The sequence below is a fragment of the Leucopleurus acutus genome, assembly GCF_964270905.1.
Source record: "Leucopleurus acutus genome assembly, chromosome: 11".
In the NCBI taxonomy this organism is placed as follows: Eukaryota; Metazoa; Chordata; class Mammalia; order Artiodactyla; family Delphinidae; genus Leucopleurus; species Leucopleurus acutus.
Window position 1 is genome coordinate 95,210,865 of NC_139152.1, and position 17,621 is coordinate 95,228,485.

The 17,621-nt window shown below is 37.4% G+C and overlaps 1 protein-coding gene across 1 annotated transcript in view; it reads right to left on the reverse strand.

The window, feature by feature from the left end:
• Positions 1-17,621, reverse strand: part of ENTHD1 (ENTH domain containing 1) — a gene marked incomplete at both ends in the record, with an annotated part of 100,015 nt that overhangs the window by 72,667 nt on the left and 9,727 nt on the right. The window contains one exon of the mRNA XM_082850467.1: positions 10,548-10,691. Within this exon, the coding sequence (XP_082706593.1) occupies positions 10,548-10,691 (144 nt within the window). The remainder of the gene's footprint in view (positions 1-10,547; positions 10,692-17,621) is intronic.

Genomic DNA, 17,621 nt, shown 5'->3' on the forward strand with positions numbered 1-17,621 from the left:
ACACAAAAGACTCTGAATAGCCAAAGCAATGCTGAGAAAGAAAAATAGAGTTGGGGGAATCAGCTGCATAGCACAGGGAGATCAGCTGGGTGCTTTGTGACGACCTAGAGAGGTGGGATAGGGAAGATGAGAGGGAGGCTCAAGAGAGAGGGGACATAGGGACATGTGTATGCATATGGCTGATGTGCTTTGTTGTGCAACAAAAACTAACACAGTATTGTGAAGCAATTATACTCCAATAAAGTTCTATTAAAAAAATATATTAGAAACCATCAAAACTGCTTTATCAAGGGATTTTGCCCTCTTTTTTAAGAGCCTTCGTGCACAACTACCCTCAGTGGGATAGGGAGGGTGGGAGGGAGGGGATATTGGGATATATGTATACATATAACTGATTCACTTTGTTGTACAGCAGAAACTAACACAACATTGTAAAGTGATTATACTCCAATAAAGATGAAAAAAGAAAAAAAAAAGCTAATCCAAAAAATTTACAGTAGCAATCTGACATGGAAACAGATGTACCTAAAGGTAATTTTAAAAGAAAAAAATAAATAACTGGTGGCCAAGGAAAGAAACAAAATCTAGGACATCCCCTCTCTCCCAAAGGTGATACCGATGAGTTGACAAGAGTCTGAGATTTCTCATCAATATTCTCATATCTGGAAAAAAAAAAGGGAACTGAATGGACAATGCTATTTTCCTTCCTTATGACTGAAAAGAGGTGGAAACAGCTAAAGAAAAAAAATAGGTGTAACAGAGTTAGTAAATAAAGATGCTGACATTTAAATGAAAGTGAAAGCCATAGTTTCACATTGAATTGGGTGAAGGATCTGAAGTTGAGGGTCTCTCCCCACCTGATGGGAATGGGGCACATTTCCCAACTTGATAGAATGAGCAGGATCTTGTACAAAAGACTCGGAAGTCCCATATTCTAAACAAGGTTGCATATGGCCTAATGAAGGCCCCCATTCCTCCTTGCTCCAGAAAAGTGGATAAAATAAATAGCCCACAAACTGCAACTTGGTGGAGAAAACAAACTGGCCTCAGATATGGTACAAAGAGTCAAGAAATCACACCTGAGCAAATAACCAACAAAGTCTATTGTGCTATACAGTACCTCTATTAACCCATTTACTTCTTACAAGAACTCTGTAATAGGAGCTGTATTATCCCCATTTTACAGAAGATGAAATTGCAGCATGAAGTTTTAAGTAGCATGTCCAAGGTCATACAATCCACACAATCTGAATCAGGATTCCAATCTAGGCAGTAGGACTCCAGAACCTGAGTGCTTAACCAGGATTCTCTATTGCTTTCAAAACAGTGCCTAGTCAGAGCTGCCTGAGCATCATCAGATGTAAAGAAATGACCTGGCAACCAAACAAATACATTCCAGTAGAAAAAAAGAAAAGAGCCGAGGAGTAAGAGAGCGAGAGATGGTATGCAAAAAAAAAAAAAAAAAAAGATTCCAAATGTAGAAGAAAATGTAGCACAAGGAACAGAAGGAAATTCCTCACAATATGGCATTAGATGGTTTTTGAAATTATTGTAAATTGTGTGTTTTCATATATTTCATTTTATAATTGTTTGTTGGTACTATATAACATCACAGCGTTAAGCATTAAAAAAATATGTTTCCTGGCCTTACATATTTCCTCCTCTCTTTTAGGAAATGCTTTCCATATCTCCTTCCTATTTTTCAAATGGGCTGTTCTTCTTGTTGTTTTTTTTTTTTTTTTTTTTTTTTTTTGCAGTACGCGGGTCTCTCACTGTTGTGGCCTCTCCCGTTGCGGAGCACAGGCTCAGCGGCCATGGCTCACGGGCCCAGCCGCTCCGCGGCATGTGGGATCTTCCCAGACTGGGGCACGAACCCGCGTCCCCTGCATCATCAGGCGGACTCTCAACCACTGCACCACCAGGGAAGCCCTGTTCTTCTTGTTTTATAGGAATTCTTTATGTATTCTGGAAACTAATCCTTGTCAGTTATACGTGTCAGAAAATTTTCTCCTAGTTTGTGACTATCTTTTTCACTTTTTTATATGGTGTTTTTTGATGAGGAGAAAATTCTTAAATTTAATATAGTTTTATTAGTTTTCTATTGCTGCCAAAAATTACCACAAACTTAGTGGCTCAAAACAACATCTATTTATTATGTCACAGTTCTGTAGGTCAGAAGCCCAGGCAGGCTTGACTGGGTTCTCTGCTTTGAGTCTCACAAGGCCAAAATCAATGTGTCAGCCAAGCTGGACTTTCATCTGGAGACTCAGGGGAAGAAAACACTTCCAGGAGCATTCAGCTGGTTGGCAGAATTCAGTTTCTCATGGTTGTAGGACTGAGGTTCCCATTTCCTTGCTGGGTGGCAACCAGGGATCACTCTCAGCTTCTAGAAACCATTTACATTCCTCATCACTACATCTTCAAGCCAGTAAGGGTGCATCAAATCCTTCTCACTCTTGGAATCTCTCTGACTTCTTCTAACACCAGCTCGAGAAAACTGTGCCTTTAAAGGGTTCATGTGGTTACATTAAGTCCACCTGGATACTCCCTTTTTGACATATAATGTAACATAATCATGGGAGTGATAATTCATCATACTTCACAGGTTATGCTCACATTCAAAGGGGAAGGCATTAAATAAAGGTGAGGGTCATTGGGGTTTATTCACAGAATTCTACCTATCACAATAGTCAAAGTTATAAATACTTTTTTTAAAATAGTTTGATCATTTTTGGTTATGTTTAAGAAATTCTTCCCTATCCCAATGTGAAAAAGATATTCTCCTATATTTTCTTCTAACATTTTGAAGTTTTATTTTTTCACTTTTAAGTTCTTAATTCCTCCAGGATTTGTTCTTGTGCATGATTTGAGGTAGAGACCTAATTTCATTTTTTTCAATATGGATAAATAATTTCCCTGGTATTATTTATTAAGCAGTTCATCCTTTCCCCACCAATGTGAAACGCCACCTCTGTCATACACTAAGATAACATAGTTGCCCAGGTCTGTTTTCAGGGCTCTATAGTTTGTTCCATTGGCCATGCACCCATCCCTGCATCAATACCACACTACCATGATTACTGTTGCTTTATTCTTGTTATCTAGAAAGGCAAGCTCTCCACCTTATTCTTCTTCAGGAACATTTTGGATATGCTTGAGCTTCTGATCCTTTCAGATAAATTTTTGGAATCAGCTGATCAAATTCAATTTTTGAATCCTTTGGGACTCTGATTGTAAATGCACTGAATCAGTGATTCTCAACTGGGGGCAATTTTGGCCCCCAGGGGACATTTGACAATGTCTGCAGACACTTCTGGTTCTCACAAAAGGAAGGGATGTGTGCTAATAGCATCTAGTGGGTAGAGGCCAGAGGTAATGCTGAACATCCTACACTGCACAGGACAGTCCCCACATCAAAGAATTATCTGACTTAAAATGTCAATAGTACCAAGCTTGAGAAACCCTCCGCTAAATTTATGCAATTTGGAGACAACTGATACTTAATATTTTTGATTATTTCAATAAACAATTTATTTTGACCTTACAGACAGCCATTTTGCTAAAACTCTCTTATTATTTCTAATATGTCTGTAGATCTTTTCAAGTTTTCTGTATGAAAATCTTTTCATCTGCAAATAAATTTATTTCTTCCATTTCAATACTTATGTTTTAAATTTCACTTACTTGTTTTATTGTCATGGCTAGAACCTCCAGTATAAAACTGAACAGAAGGAGAATGGGAACTTTTTCTTCTACCTGATTCTAAATAGAATACCTCCACATTCAAACGTATGGAAATTCTTTATTTACGTTTTTAATACTCAAACTAAATTGCATTTTTGCTAGAAAAAGTGCTCTGCATGATACAGATTCTTTGAAATGTTACGACTTTCTTTATAACATATAATCAATTATAAAATCCATACTTTAAAAAATGTTTTATTTACTTATCAAAAATTGAGAGATTTTGAAATCATCTACTATAATGGTAGATGTTTCCATTTCTTCCTGTAGTTCTACCAATTTTTGCTTTATATACTTTTAAGTTATTTTATTGGTTATATTCACATTTAGAAATGTTATGTCTTCCAGGGGAATTAAACCTTTTATCATTCTCGTGAATAATGCTCTTGGCTTTAAATTCTACTTTGTCTGATATTAATGTAGCTATACTAGCTTCCTTAGTATAATGCCTGGTTTATCTTTTTCCACCCACTCGCTTTCAACCTTTATGTGAACTTACGCTTGCAGCATATATATATCTGGATTTATTTTCCCCCAATTTAATAATCTCTGCCTTTTAGCAGATGAATTTAACCCACTGATATTTACTGTGATTATTAATATATTTGGACTAATTTCTACCATTTTATTTTTATTTCCATTTGCCCCACTTTATCTACGCTTCTTACCCTTTATAAAATTAAAAAATAGATTTCATTCCATTTTTTTCTTGCTACTTTGGAATTTACACACTCTACTTCTCTTCTTTTAGCATTTACCCTTGAAAGTTTATCATGCACATTTACCTTTAAATGTTTAACATCAAATAATATCCTTCCCCATTTCTCAAAATATACAAGGAACTTAGAATACTATAATTCTGTAGACCCACTCCCATGGTTATCCACTATTTTAGCTGTCTTTTTTTTAAACTCGAAAGTTAGACATTATTATTTTACACAGAAAGTGTTTATTTTATTTTATATACATGTTGACTATTTGTTAATCACACCCCCTTACATCTCCAACCATTCTTCTGGAATAATTTTCCTTCTTTTTAAAGTATATTCTTTAATTATAGGTCTCATGGTGGTAAACTCTCAGTTTTTGTACTTATCTGAGAATGACTATTTCACTCTCAGCCTTGAATGATAGTTTTGCTGAGTACACAAATGTAGGCTGTTATTTTCTCTCTGCACTGTGAATATATTGTATCATTGTCCTTTGGCCTCCATTGTAATGGAGAAGAAGAGTTTACTTTTACTGGCATGGTAATTGTCATTCCTCTGTAGATGTATCCTCTATGTCTAAACATTGCTTTCATATTTTCTATTTACATTGGATATATCCTCTAGTTCACTAAATTAAGTTTTTTATTTCGATGGTATTTCTCATTTCTGTAAGTACCCATTTTTCAAATTCATACATTCATTCCTAATAATCTTTTTTTTTTTTGAAGTAAAACAGTTTTAATTCTTAAGAGTTTAGTTCAGCCGAAGAACCCAGGCTGTGAGAGACATAACTGACATTTGAATAATTGGATTAATTTAGAAAAGTGCAAGTCTGGTTTTGACAGTTGTGCTTTTGTATATTTCTTTTTTAAAGATTTTATTTTTTAGAACAGTTTTAGGTTTAGAACAAAATTGAGAGGGAGGTACAGACATTTCCCATATACCTCCTGCTCCACACATGGATAGCCTCCCCCATTATCAACACTGTGATTACATCCTTTATTTATTTAAATATTTAAATACATAGTTCTTCTACATTATGTATTCAACCTTTCTAATATCTACAGTCTGTGGGGGACTAGATATGTTCTTTGCTAATTACTTTCTCCTGTGTTTGGTGAAACAGATCGTGAGCTCATTGCCTGACTTTAATTGGTGGGAATCCTATGGACCTAACGTGAATTGAACATGTTTTCTTCTTGCAGAGAGAACTACCCAGAATCAATTCAGCCCCCTCTTGAGGGTCTGGGTTCAGCACAGTAATCCCATGCTTTCCTTCCCAATGCTAAAGGCAGGCCCAAAATTCATTTTCTTAACTACTAATAACTGCCCTTAAGCAACTCAACCTCTGCAGTCACCTGCAGTGTCCCACCTGCAGCTCCAAGTCACTTTCACCTGAGCTCACGTGTCCTGTTCTTATTTCATTTACTTAATTTAATTAATTAATTAAAAATTTTAGAAGAAGAGATCCTTAGGGACTTCCCATACCTCTGGTGAGGCCAGAAATGTCTCAGTGTATCATTTCTAGTCTTTGATTGTTGTGCAATAAATGAGTTTCTTGGAGCTCCTAGTAAGTGTTATTGCCAGAAGTAGACCTGAAATATTTGTAGTGAAACTTAGCATCTAGTACAATTCCATTTCTATAAAAACAATTTCTTTCTAGTTATTCATCTTTATACCTATATGTATGAATAGATAGAAAGATGCCTAGAATTTATGTTCATCTGATATTAATTATGGCTATTTCTCAGCGATGCGATTGGAAGTGACTAATTCTTTACAATCGGCCTGTATTTTTTTTTTTTACAAGAGGGATTTTTCTGAAACAAAAACAAAAGAAGAAAAATAAGCAGACTAGAAGCAAATATTCTAAGATGTTAACAGCAGTTGGTTTAGGGTGGGTAGGGGTATAAGTTATTATTATTTTCTTTTTTATACATTTGTTTTTAAATTAAAAAAAATCACTGCTTGAACATTCACCAACGTAAATGTTTTAGTAGCAACCACCATTTGTACCATAAGCTCTTTATGGAAGATTGGATGATCCACAGAGGTCATGCTTTGCTGGTCTAGTTGTAAGCAATGTCTCTGGTGATAGTTTTTATAATTATTACCTCTAAGGAAAGGACCTAAGTCTGATGCTTACAGCTCAGAGAAGCTGAGTTACCACTGTGCTTTATATAGCTTTCTGCCTTACCAATCAAGCTGCAATTATCCTTCAGCTCATCTCTTCCTTCGAACAACAAAATCATTTAAACAAAAACTACCCAAGCTATCTACCAGAATTAATTAACATGGGGGAAACAACCAGGAACAGGTAAAAAGAAGTAGAAGTAGTGATGTGTGTATAACACCTTCCCTAAAGTACCTTTTTTTCCCTTGCTAATTCACCACAAAGAAGTGAGGCACAGCTGTTTCAGCTCTGGATCCTAAAGCCAGGGTATCAGATTTCTAGCAATGCATTCAATTTTACATTTCATTATAACTAAATTATTTAGAGGAGTCTTTAAATTCCTTCTGATGGAAATTTACCTGTGTGATACCATCACTTGCCTCCATTTTCTCTAACTTAAATGTTAGAGTCATTTTCAATTTCTCCCTTTCTTCTCCAATACATCATCTACCCACCCATTTCCTTTCTAAATTCTGTCTTTAAACATTACCTGTCCCTCATTTCCATAACCCTAGATCAGGTCCTGGATACCTGGATTGAAATAACTGTCTCTTATAAAGCTTCCCTCAAATTTGTATCTCCTTCATGTCTACACAAAGCAGTAAGAATTATCTCCCACCAACAGCTGTTTTCAGTAATAAGAAAGCTAAGTTCTGTGACTAAGCTAAACATCCCTTCTGTTCTCCAAGGCCTACAATGGATCCTAGTTGCAAGTCATATCAAATTGAAATTTCCAAATACTGTTCATTATGTCCTTTATAAACTGTGCTGAGTACTCTCAACTATCTGCCCACATTTTTCTACATATTAAAATTTATATTCTCTATGCCTTTTAATCTGACAACCATACGTTACCACGATTAATTCATTTCTTGTATTCTTTCCTACTATGGTAGGGACTATTTGTTGTCTCCTATATTTATTCTCTCCTTCTTCCTTAACAATAGATTTTCTTTCATCTGGGCACATGTTGGTTCGTATAAAGACTACATTTCTCAGCCTCTCTCAAAGCTGGGAGCGTCCATGTAACTAAGTGCTAAACAGTAGCATGTAAGCCAAAATGTCACGGGCAACTTCCATTAATGGGAAAGGGCATTCATATTTTCAACCCCTCCTCCTTCCTACTGGCTAGAAGGCAGATGTGATGGCTGGAGTCAAGCAGCCACCTTCCACCTAAAGTGTAAGCTACATGCTGAGTTTGGTGGAGCAACAAGACAGAAAGAGCCCTAACATCATGGAGAGCCACATCAATCCTAGAATACCTAGTTCTGGATTATTTTAGAAGAGCGAAATTCCTATTATGTTTACACCACTACCAATTTTGTGGCCTAATACTGTCACTTGTGGGTGCACCTAACTTTAACTGATCTACCCACCTTCAAATTTTCATTTGCTACTTCTTCTAACCCATTAATAATGCCCACCTAGTAAATTTTCTTATTTTCCCCCCACTCAACCAAACCGTCAGTTTTCTTTCTTCTTTTAAAATACAGTTTCCGATTCAAATGCCTACGTGGATATGGTTAGTACTGCCAAGCTTACTTACTCTAATTTCTCTTTTTTGAACACAAACACGCACATTTATATGTCTACTATGTATGTGTATTATACACAGTAATGGATAAATGAAAATTTAAAATAATGTAACAGATTTTTAACAAACTTACTACAGTTTTATATCCAAACATCCACTACTCACTTTAAATCTTACTGCAGATGCACTTCAACGATGCTCTCACTCACCAAAACTCTTTTCGAACACCGTTTTTGAAACAGACTGAAAGCCCATCACTAGATATAACCTCTATGAGAGCAGAAATACACCCAGTTTGCTTACCAGGCCTAGAACAGTGTCTGGCATATAGTAAGTAGGTACTCAGTACATGTTTGTGGTATGAAAAAAAATTAATTGCAGCAAAACTTCTTCATTTGCAAGTAGATTGATTTTTTTTTAAATAGTCAAAAGATATTCAGAGCTCAGCCTAGTGAATAAGAAGCTGTTACCAAGTGGGGAAATACCATTTTGGGTTTTTTAAAAGCAGTGACTATAAAGCAATAAGCTAGATTTTCTTATATGGATCATAATAATGGCTCAGAGTTGAGCTAGTTCTGTAGCAATTTAGGGACTCATTTCCTAAGCTTACAGTGAAGTGAGCCAAGCCTGCTCCCGTTTCAGAGCGTCTGCACCTGCTGTTCCCTCTGCCGGAACACCCCAGATATACCTGGATTGTTCCCTCACTTCATACAAGTCTCTGTTTAAATATCTGCCTCCTCCAAAAGGCCTTCCCTCCCTACCTGACCTAAAATAAAGCATCCCTGTCACTCTCTGTCCTGTCACTGCTTTTCTTCTCTTTATAGGACTGGACACTACCTGACATAATATTTTATATCTATTTTGTTTACGTGTGTTTAATATCCATCTCTGTCACTAGAATATTTGCTCCTTGATGAAAGGGACTTTGTTTTACTCACTGCTATAGCTCCAAATTTCTGCTAGATATCCAAATTTCAAATTATAAATTTAATAAATATGTTTATAATGAAAGAAAAGAATAGGAAAAGAAATGGAGGAAGGAAGAACAAGAAAGGTAACAGAGAAGTAGCAAAAGAGGTGAAGAAACTCTAGATGAGTCATAATTGGTTATTTTACTCTGTTACTTTTTTCTAGTATCAGTTTGAATTTAAGGCTTCTATGAGAAAATTTCAGAATGTGTCTCTTTCGAGATTTATTTCAAAGTACTGGGTACCCTAAAGAAAGAGGTTCCGTGACTTTCAGAAGCATTTGGTTGGTATTTACTATTGTAATTACAATGCCCACCTCTTTTACTATCTTTCAACTGCCCCAGTCCACACAAGTACAAATTGAGTGAACATTTGAGAACTTCTGACTTACAGTAGTACTTTAATGATTTTTAGCAGGATGGGTTTGTGTTGGTATTACTATTAACATTTTAAAATTTCAATATTTAACTGACACTTGGAATATCTCTCTTTCAAGATGTTGCTTAATAGAATTACATGATAAAGCTGGGAGGCAGGCCTTTGAAAATGCTTTTAACTCTACTTTACTCCTACTATGCCCCTCACTTACGGCACAAAGTGTAGTTCCTTTCAAGGGACAGCTACGTAAGTCACATTTCATTAATGTTTTTGCTTCCTCAAACTGTCCATTCTTTACACACAATTTAATAACAGGGTTTGTACTAGAGAAGTTAGAGCAAAATGACTTTCCTTTATGTTTTAGCAAATTCAGTAGAAAAGATAACTGCATTTTCCTGCTGATTTCTATTATAACATTATAAATAAGTGCCTTCTTTTTCAGGTTCAGTAGTCCAGATTTAAAGTTTTAGGCAAAGGAAAGGGTTATATAACACAGGGTATTGTCCTCAAAGAGTTTTAGAGCACTTTCAGAATTTTGAGGCACATTTTTTAAAATGTCAATTTCTTCATTTGGAGGATCAAATAGTGCAAATGCACATACAACCAGACCCCTAGTCTCAGAAAACAGTTCTTCACTCTCCAGTTATGATTAACATCTTAAAACTGAATCACGATGCCAAATAGGGTAGTCACTAGTTTCATACCTTTAAAGCTCAAAAACATTTTATTTGAATCCCAGATAAACACATTCAGAAAATAGTCATAAAATTTTCTACTGAATAGTATCTTTCATCATTGTTCTCTGCAGTATAATGTCTAATACAGTAATAGTAGTACTAATACAGTATTAATGCTTCAGTACTAAAACCTAATGTTTTATATGTTTTAGCTGTTCTTAAATGATACCTATTGCACTCTAGGCCAATGCCCATTATACGCACTTTTATTATGTAGCCTTGCCGCCTTAAGAAGCTTACACTTCTTCTCTGAAGCAGGGATTTCTGGTGCGGGAGCAGAAGCACATGCTGTTGGTGAGTTACCCGTACCAGGTAATCTTTTAGGAAATGTCACAGAGTAGGAGGTACGCTGTCTAGTCCGACATGCTACTCTCCTCTCTCTATGCAGCAACTGTTCATTCGTCAGCAACGTTATAACTTGCTTAGACTTTTCCCGGATATAATAACCTGAAAAATACATTAATTGGGTTAGAAAAGAAAATATTAATTAAGGCTACAATTAAGTTTTATTCTAAAGAAAATTAGGAAAAAATGAAAATGTAAGCAAAGCAAAATATTCTCTAGCAAATGTAGAGGGAAATTTAAGTTTCATTAAATTGTCAATAACTGTACTCCTTTTCTCATGCTCTAAGAAGTAAATAATCATATGATGAAATCATATCACACACTGACATTACATTTTTCACCTTAAATATGGTATTGGATTTTCCTTTTGAAAGCAATATATACTCTTCAATAAATCAAACAATACAGGCATACAGAGGAATGAATCAGATCTAGATGTACTGACCTTCTAGGTCAGTATGTCATGTATGTATGACATACTGTATGTATGTATGACCATGACATATGGCTAAAGATTTAAAGTAATATGCATAGCATGATCCAAATTTGTAAAGCATAGGGGAAAATAAACCGTTATAGATAGAAGAGAGAAGCAGATAGAGAAATATAAAGATGGGTGGATGGATGGATGATGGATGGGCAGGTGTACCCACAACATTGTGTATATACACAATCAACATTGTGTATAACTTAGGGATACAATTAGGGTAGGACAAGGGAGGGCAATTGGCTTGTCTCTGACATAACATCCTATCAAAATAACATGATGCCATTAATAGAGTGCCAGAGGACAGTCTAAGACCAGAATTCTAATAATGCTGCTGTCGTCCTTAACCATCGGAGTGACTCTGAGCCAGTTAGGTGGTCTGTCTAAGCCTGAGTTTCCTATCTGAAAACTGTATACCTCTTCAGGTTAATTCACAGATATAAAATTATACTCATTCAAATATATAGTATTACTAGTACTATTCTCAACCATCTCCCATGAGAAATGATAAAGGAAATACCTCTCCACATCTTGGGACCAACTCATATTAACATCTCATGTCTTCCAGAAGTAAACTGAAAGTCCCTAAAGATTCACTACTATGCTCATTTTGGGCTCCAAGTGTGATGAATTAAAGGGTTAATATTTCCAGCTATAATTTACCAGTAGTGGAAGTAGTGAGAAATAGTCAAATTCAGGGTATATGTAGACGGCAGGGGCCACCAATGTTCTCTAAGTGCCAGTCATTTCATTAAGATTGATATGGACAATGTCAAAAACCTTTGCTCAAGTTGCCATCTTTTCCAAGATTATTTTATCTAATCTCACTTCTTAGCCATTTTTTCCTTCCAAACTTCTCTGATAACTGCTTTAAACCACATCATACTCAGCACTCTTAATTTCCTATGATTGGCTTGCAGTCAATAACCAAAAAATCCCACGTGTTTTGGGTTACCACTCTGCTGCATGATAGAAGCCTGCTGTGACTATCAGTCTTTGGGGACAACACACCAGATACTACCTTCTCCCGGATAATTAACATAGCTTGATTTGGTGGGGGGACTTGCCTTCCCATTCTGCGCTTCATGACTCATCTCCTTCCACTTTCCCCCTCACTCCCTCTACTCCAGCCACCTTGGCCACCTTATTCTGCAGTCTCACCACACTCTTTACCTCCTTAGAGCTGTGTGCTGGCCGTTGCTTCTGCCAGGGACTCTTGGCATGACTAGACCCCTGATTCATTCAGGTCTCTACTCACATGTCACCTCCTCAGAGAAGCTTTCCTTCTGTCCATCCTCTCTAAAACAGCCTCACCCCCATCACTCTCTATTCCCTTACCCTGTTTTACTCTTCAACCTGGCACTGATCACTACCTAATACTGTTCTATATAGTTATCTGTTTACGTGTTTATTCTTTTCTCGCCTAGAATACAAGCTCCATGAAGGCAGAGACTCTTTAGTGTCTAGAAGAGTGATTGGCACATAGTAAATGCTCAATAAACATTTACTGAGTGAATGAATCAATAAAGGAGCAAATGACCAAAAAAGTCTCAGTTTTCTCCTTGACATAATACAAGTGGAGCCAGATAGATGAAAAATACTAATTGACAATTTATAACTTAGCTGCCTGAGAAAGTTGCTTGGCCTGAAATAATTTCTTACAACACTCCTAATTAGAAAAGGTTACAACTAGAAATTATGGGACAGATGTGGAATACTCTACTTGGAGTCTGCATGGATTGGTGGAACTTGAGGACAGCTGCAGTAGTTCAAGGGATGAGCAGGTATGTCAAGCAGAATGCCAGTCAATGATGGAGGGCTCCTCCCTGCAGCATCAGCACGGTGGGGCCACGGGAGTTTACAGAAAACAGAGGAGAGATCACCCAGAAGTGAACTTCCCATTCAAAGCTGCCCGCTGCCCTAGCTGCCTCCCACCACCCTCGAGATGCTGGAGAGCGGGAACCTGGATGTTTTAAAGCGTCAAAGTTGAAAGTGAAAAAAATCTAAGAGCCCAATAAACCTGCTTGAGATAAATAACAGAGATGAGATATGAAATAACAATAGCAATAAGATGGCATCTACTTACTTCTTACCAATACGTTTCAAAAAAGAATGAATACATAGTACTAAAATAGAATAGTACCGAAAATAGAATAAACTTAGGCAACAACTGCTTTGTGTTTGAAAAAAAGGGGGCTAGGGAAGGGAACTGGGAAGGGGGAGAGGGAGAAAAGGAGGCAAGGAGAGGGAGACAGACAAAGAGAGGAGAGGGCGGGAGGGAGAAAACAGATTCTCTGAAATAAGAAATTAAACTATGTTAAGAGATCAATATCCAAAGACACTATGTAAAACACATCAAGATGAAAAGCTTGTTGGTTGAGGTAAAGGTTAAAATAAAAATAAAGCTATATACTGTTTAATTGTGAATGTTTTGGTTATAAGTGACAGAAACTCAATTTGAACGGGCCGTGGGAAAACCAGGGGCTGCAACTGGGCCTCAAATACAAATGAAGCCGAGACTGGAAAACTACCAGGACCCTCCGCCTCCCACCTCTGTTTCTCCCTGGGTAATGCCTTTATTTTCTCCTTTCGCAGGTCGACTTCTTCAATCTGAATGTAGATATTTACCACAGACAGCTCCAGATTCTCATTTCACACGCTGCCACCTGAGAAGTCCCCCTCTTCATTTATTCAAATCTGAAACATCCAGGAGAATGACACTGAGTGGCCCAGCTTGAAAGTCATATACTCATCACCGTGGCCAGAGGGTGGAATGCTACCATTGGCAACCCCCATTAGAAAGACACAATGGAGTGAGGGAGGGTCAACAAGATAGAAAAATGAATGAGGAAAAAGCCAATTTGAGCAATCCTCCCAAACCGAAAGGACAAGGACATACAAATCACTAGATCAACTATGCAACAGACCAGTTCCAAGGATGTTAACTTTTACAGTCATTTAATCATTTCCTGAACACTTAAGTTTCAGGAAATGTTCTAAGTAGTGGGGGCACAGGTGAGGAAAAAAGAGACAAGGTCCCTAATGAAGATAATTTCAGATAAAAATTAATGCTCTAAAGGAAATAAAGCAGAGGGACATGCTAACATCAATTCAGGGTGCAGTCAAGGAGAGTCTTACTGAGGAAGTAACATATCAGCTGAGTCTTAAACAGCAAGAAAAAGCCAGCTGTGCAGACATACAGGCAGAGGGAACAGCCCAGATTCCACTTCTTCAGGAAAGCCTTCTACTGAGAGATAACAACCCCTCTTCCGCCTCGCCCTACATGTACATCAGGGCCTCGATGGCCAGGCTCTGCTTTCACACACTCTCACAGCACCTACACTTGTCTTTCAGAGTGCTTCCACAGTTTTTAACTGCCTATGTGATAAATGTTTTTTTCTCCTTTAGACTATAACATCCACGAATGCCAGAAGTGTACTTGTTCACTTAAGAGATACTTAAGAAACGTTTGTTAAATAATATGCTGAGGACAAATTTCCTAAATGCAGGGGAGGAGTCTATATAAATTCACAACCGAATGTCATGTAACAAGGTTTGGAAATATGGTAAATTCAAAGATATTGGGCACTGAGATGCATCAGCAAGAAAGACACATACCAGACTTAAAACCAAAAAACACATATTGGGCTTCTTGTTATAAAACATCATAATACTCCTCTCTCCGTTCCTGACCCACTGACCTGCCAAGATCTACTCTTCTTCCTATATTCCTTTCTCAGTGAGTTTTACTTCCGTTCTAAGCCAGAAGTATGAACATTCACTTCCCCAGACTCAGTAATCCATGTCTGTTGATTGCACCTACTAACCATCTTCTAATTCCATGCTTTCCTTTCCATTTCTCTTAGTTCAGGCCTGTGATGTTCTAAATCATTTATTCATCTGCAGTCTCCTTTCCGATCTACCCTCCACAGTGCCTTCAGGGGTGGGGATGGGGTGGAGTGCGGAGGAAGAGGAGAAGTATCCCAAACGGTATAGCTGATCAAGTTATTTTCATAAAAAACCTTCAGTCAAGTTGGCACAGTCAGTTCATGCTTCAAAGTACCCTTCTGCTCTGTTCCAAATGCACAGCAATAATAGACATCACCAGTTCTGAAAAACAAGATAAAAACCTCCAAGAACCAGAAATATCAGAGAAATGAAAAAGCACTGAACAGGGCTCAAGCCACAGGGCTGCTGGGCTCTTGATCTGGAGGCCAGGAGTTCAGCCCCTCAGGTGTTAGGGAACCAGAGGTGGTCTCACTCTTTGATGTTAGGGGGTATCCATGCTTGTGAGAGAAGGCTGGAAAGAAAAGAAAAAGGAAAAGGAAAAAAAATAAACAGCCACTAATTGGTTCCTGGGCTGTAACATATTTGTAGCTGTGGGAATAGAAGGACACAATGCAGCCCTAAGGCCTGGAACTCAACTAAGCCACCCCCTGGCTCAGCAACTGAATCTGTGGCACCCTCATATCATCACAGGGCATGACCCCTGAGCTACCTTTATAACGCTGTACTGGAGGTGGAAACTGAAAAATCAGCATAAATGGAAAAGTGAACATGGTTAGCTGGGGAAGAACCTCTCACCCAAAATAAGCCTGAAAACTGAAATTCCAAAATAGATTTTAAAAAATCTTAAGATGGCCAGGAAATGCAGCAATTAAAACATATATTCGGGCTTCCCTGGTGGCGCAGTGGTTGAGAGTCTGCCTGCCAACGCAGGGGATACAGGTTCGTGCCCTGGTCTGGGAGGATCCCACATGCCGCGGAGTGACTGGGCCCGTGAGCCACAATTACTGAGCCTGCGCATCTGGAGCCTGTGCTCCGCAACAAGAGAGGCCGTGATAGTGAGAGGCCCGCGCATCACGATGAAGAGTGGCCTCCGCTTGCCACACCTAGAGAAAGCCCTCGCAAAGAAACGAAGACCCAACACAGTCATAAATAAATAAATTTTTTAAAAAAACAAAAAAACATATATTCATTCCAAAAGAAATCAATGTTCTATAGGATTCTATAGGATCTTCTATAAATCAATATTCTATATTATTGTAAGATTTAAAAATCTAACAACAAAGATTTTAAATAAGTATTAAGACAGAACTTAAATAAATACTAAATAAAGATTAACACAGGAATCACATTCACAACAAGGAATATGAAATTATGAAACAAAACAAAAATAGGCAGAAATGAAACAAGAACAGATAGATATGAAAAGAGCCAACTTAAAATCCTAGAAATGAAAGTTATAGTCACTGGGATTAAAAAGAAAAAACCCTCAATACCCAAGGCAAACTCCAAAATCTAACAGTTGAAGAGAGAATTGGTAATCAAAGAATAGTACTAAGGAACTCTTCCAAAATACAGCACAGAGAGGCAACAAGATTAAAAAGATTAACTAAAAGTCATAAGGGACAGATTGCAAGACCCCAATAGTCACTCAGAAGTTTCAAAAGAAGAATACAGTAATCACACACACACAAAAAAGCAATATTCAGAAAGAGCTGGGAATTTTACAGAAAAGCCATAGAATCCTCACGTCAAAAATGATCTCCAAACACCAAGCAGGATAAATAAAAATAAAAATAAAACAATACCTAGAAACACTGTAGAAAAACAGAAGAACATGTAAGATAAAGAGAAACTCAAAGCTACCAATCCCTTCTTTGGGCCTACAAGAGCCCACTGGCCACTCAGTCAGCAAACATTTATTCGACACCTCCACAAACTAGGTGAAGAAACAGAGATACAACTAAAGTAATCTCAGCCCTCCACACGCCCACAGTCCAGTGAAGGGACTGAGGTAAAATAAGTCATTACAGCAGAGCCATGCATGCTACCACGGACATGTGGACAAAGCACTACGGATGGGTGAACTCCACAGGCAGTGGGAAAGCACTTCTGGTGCATTTTGCATGAAGCTTTACTTGAACAAGAATATACACTGCAGGAAACAATGAAAGTAAAAATATGTCAATGGCTAATATTTTTACCTAACATTGACTTATGACTTACTATGTGCCTGACTTTCAGACATTATCTCTAATCCTCACAACCACCCTCAGAGTTTATGAAGTACATTTTACAGATGAGAAAAGAAAGTTTAGGGTGGGTAAGAAACTTTCCCAAAGTCATAAAGTTGATAAACTAGAAAATATAGATTGGCTCTATAAAAATAACAAAATATAGACTTTAATTTGACTGACTTTAGTATACAAATGCAAGCTATTTTATTTGATGAGAATCTGAGAAGAGAATGATTCTGCTGACACAGCACTGAAGTCCTAACCTGGTTACTGGCCCTTTTGTGTTTACTGTCTGCTGTCCATATGAGTACAATAAACAAAGAGCACTGTGGGAAGACTGGCTGGACGGGAACAGTTAACTTTATATAAATTCATGATTTGCTTCTTGCTACTATGATTATCAGTATGACTCTATTTGTTGAAAAGGAGCAAAAGACGATCCAAAATATTCAACTAGGTATAAAGGTTTTGTTTAAACTCACAGTAATATAACTTTTAACAATAACAGAACAGGCTTATCAT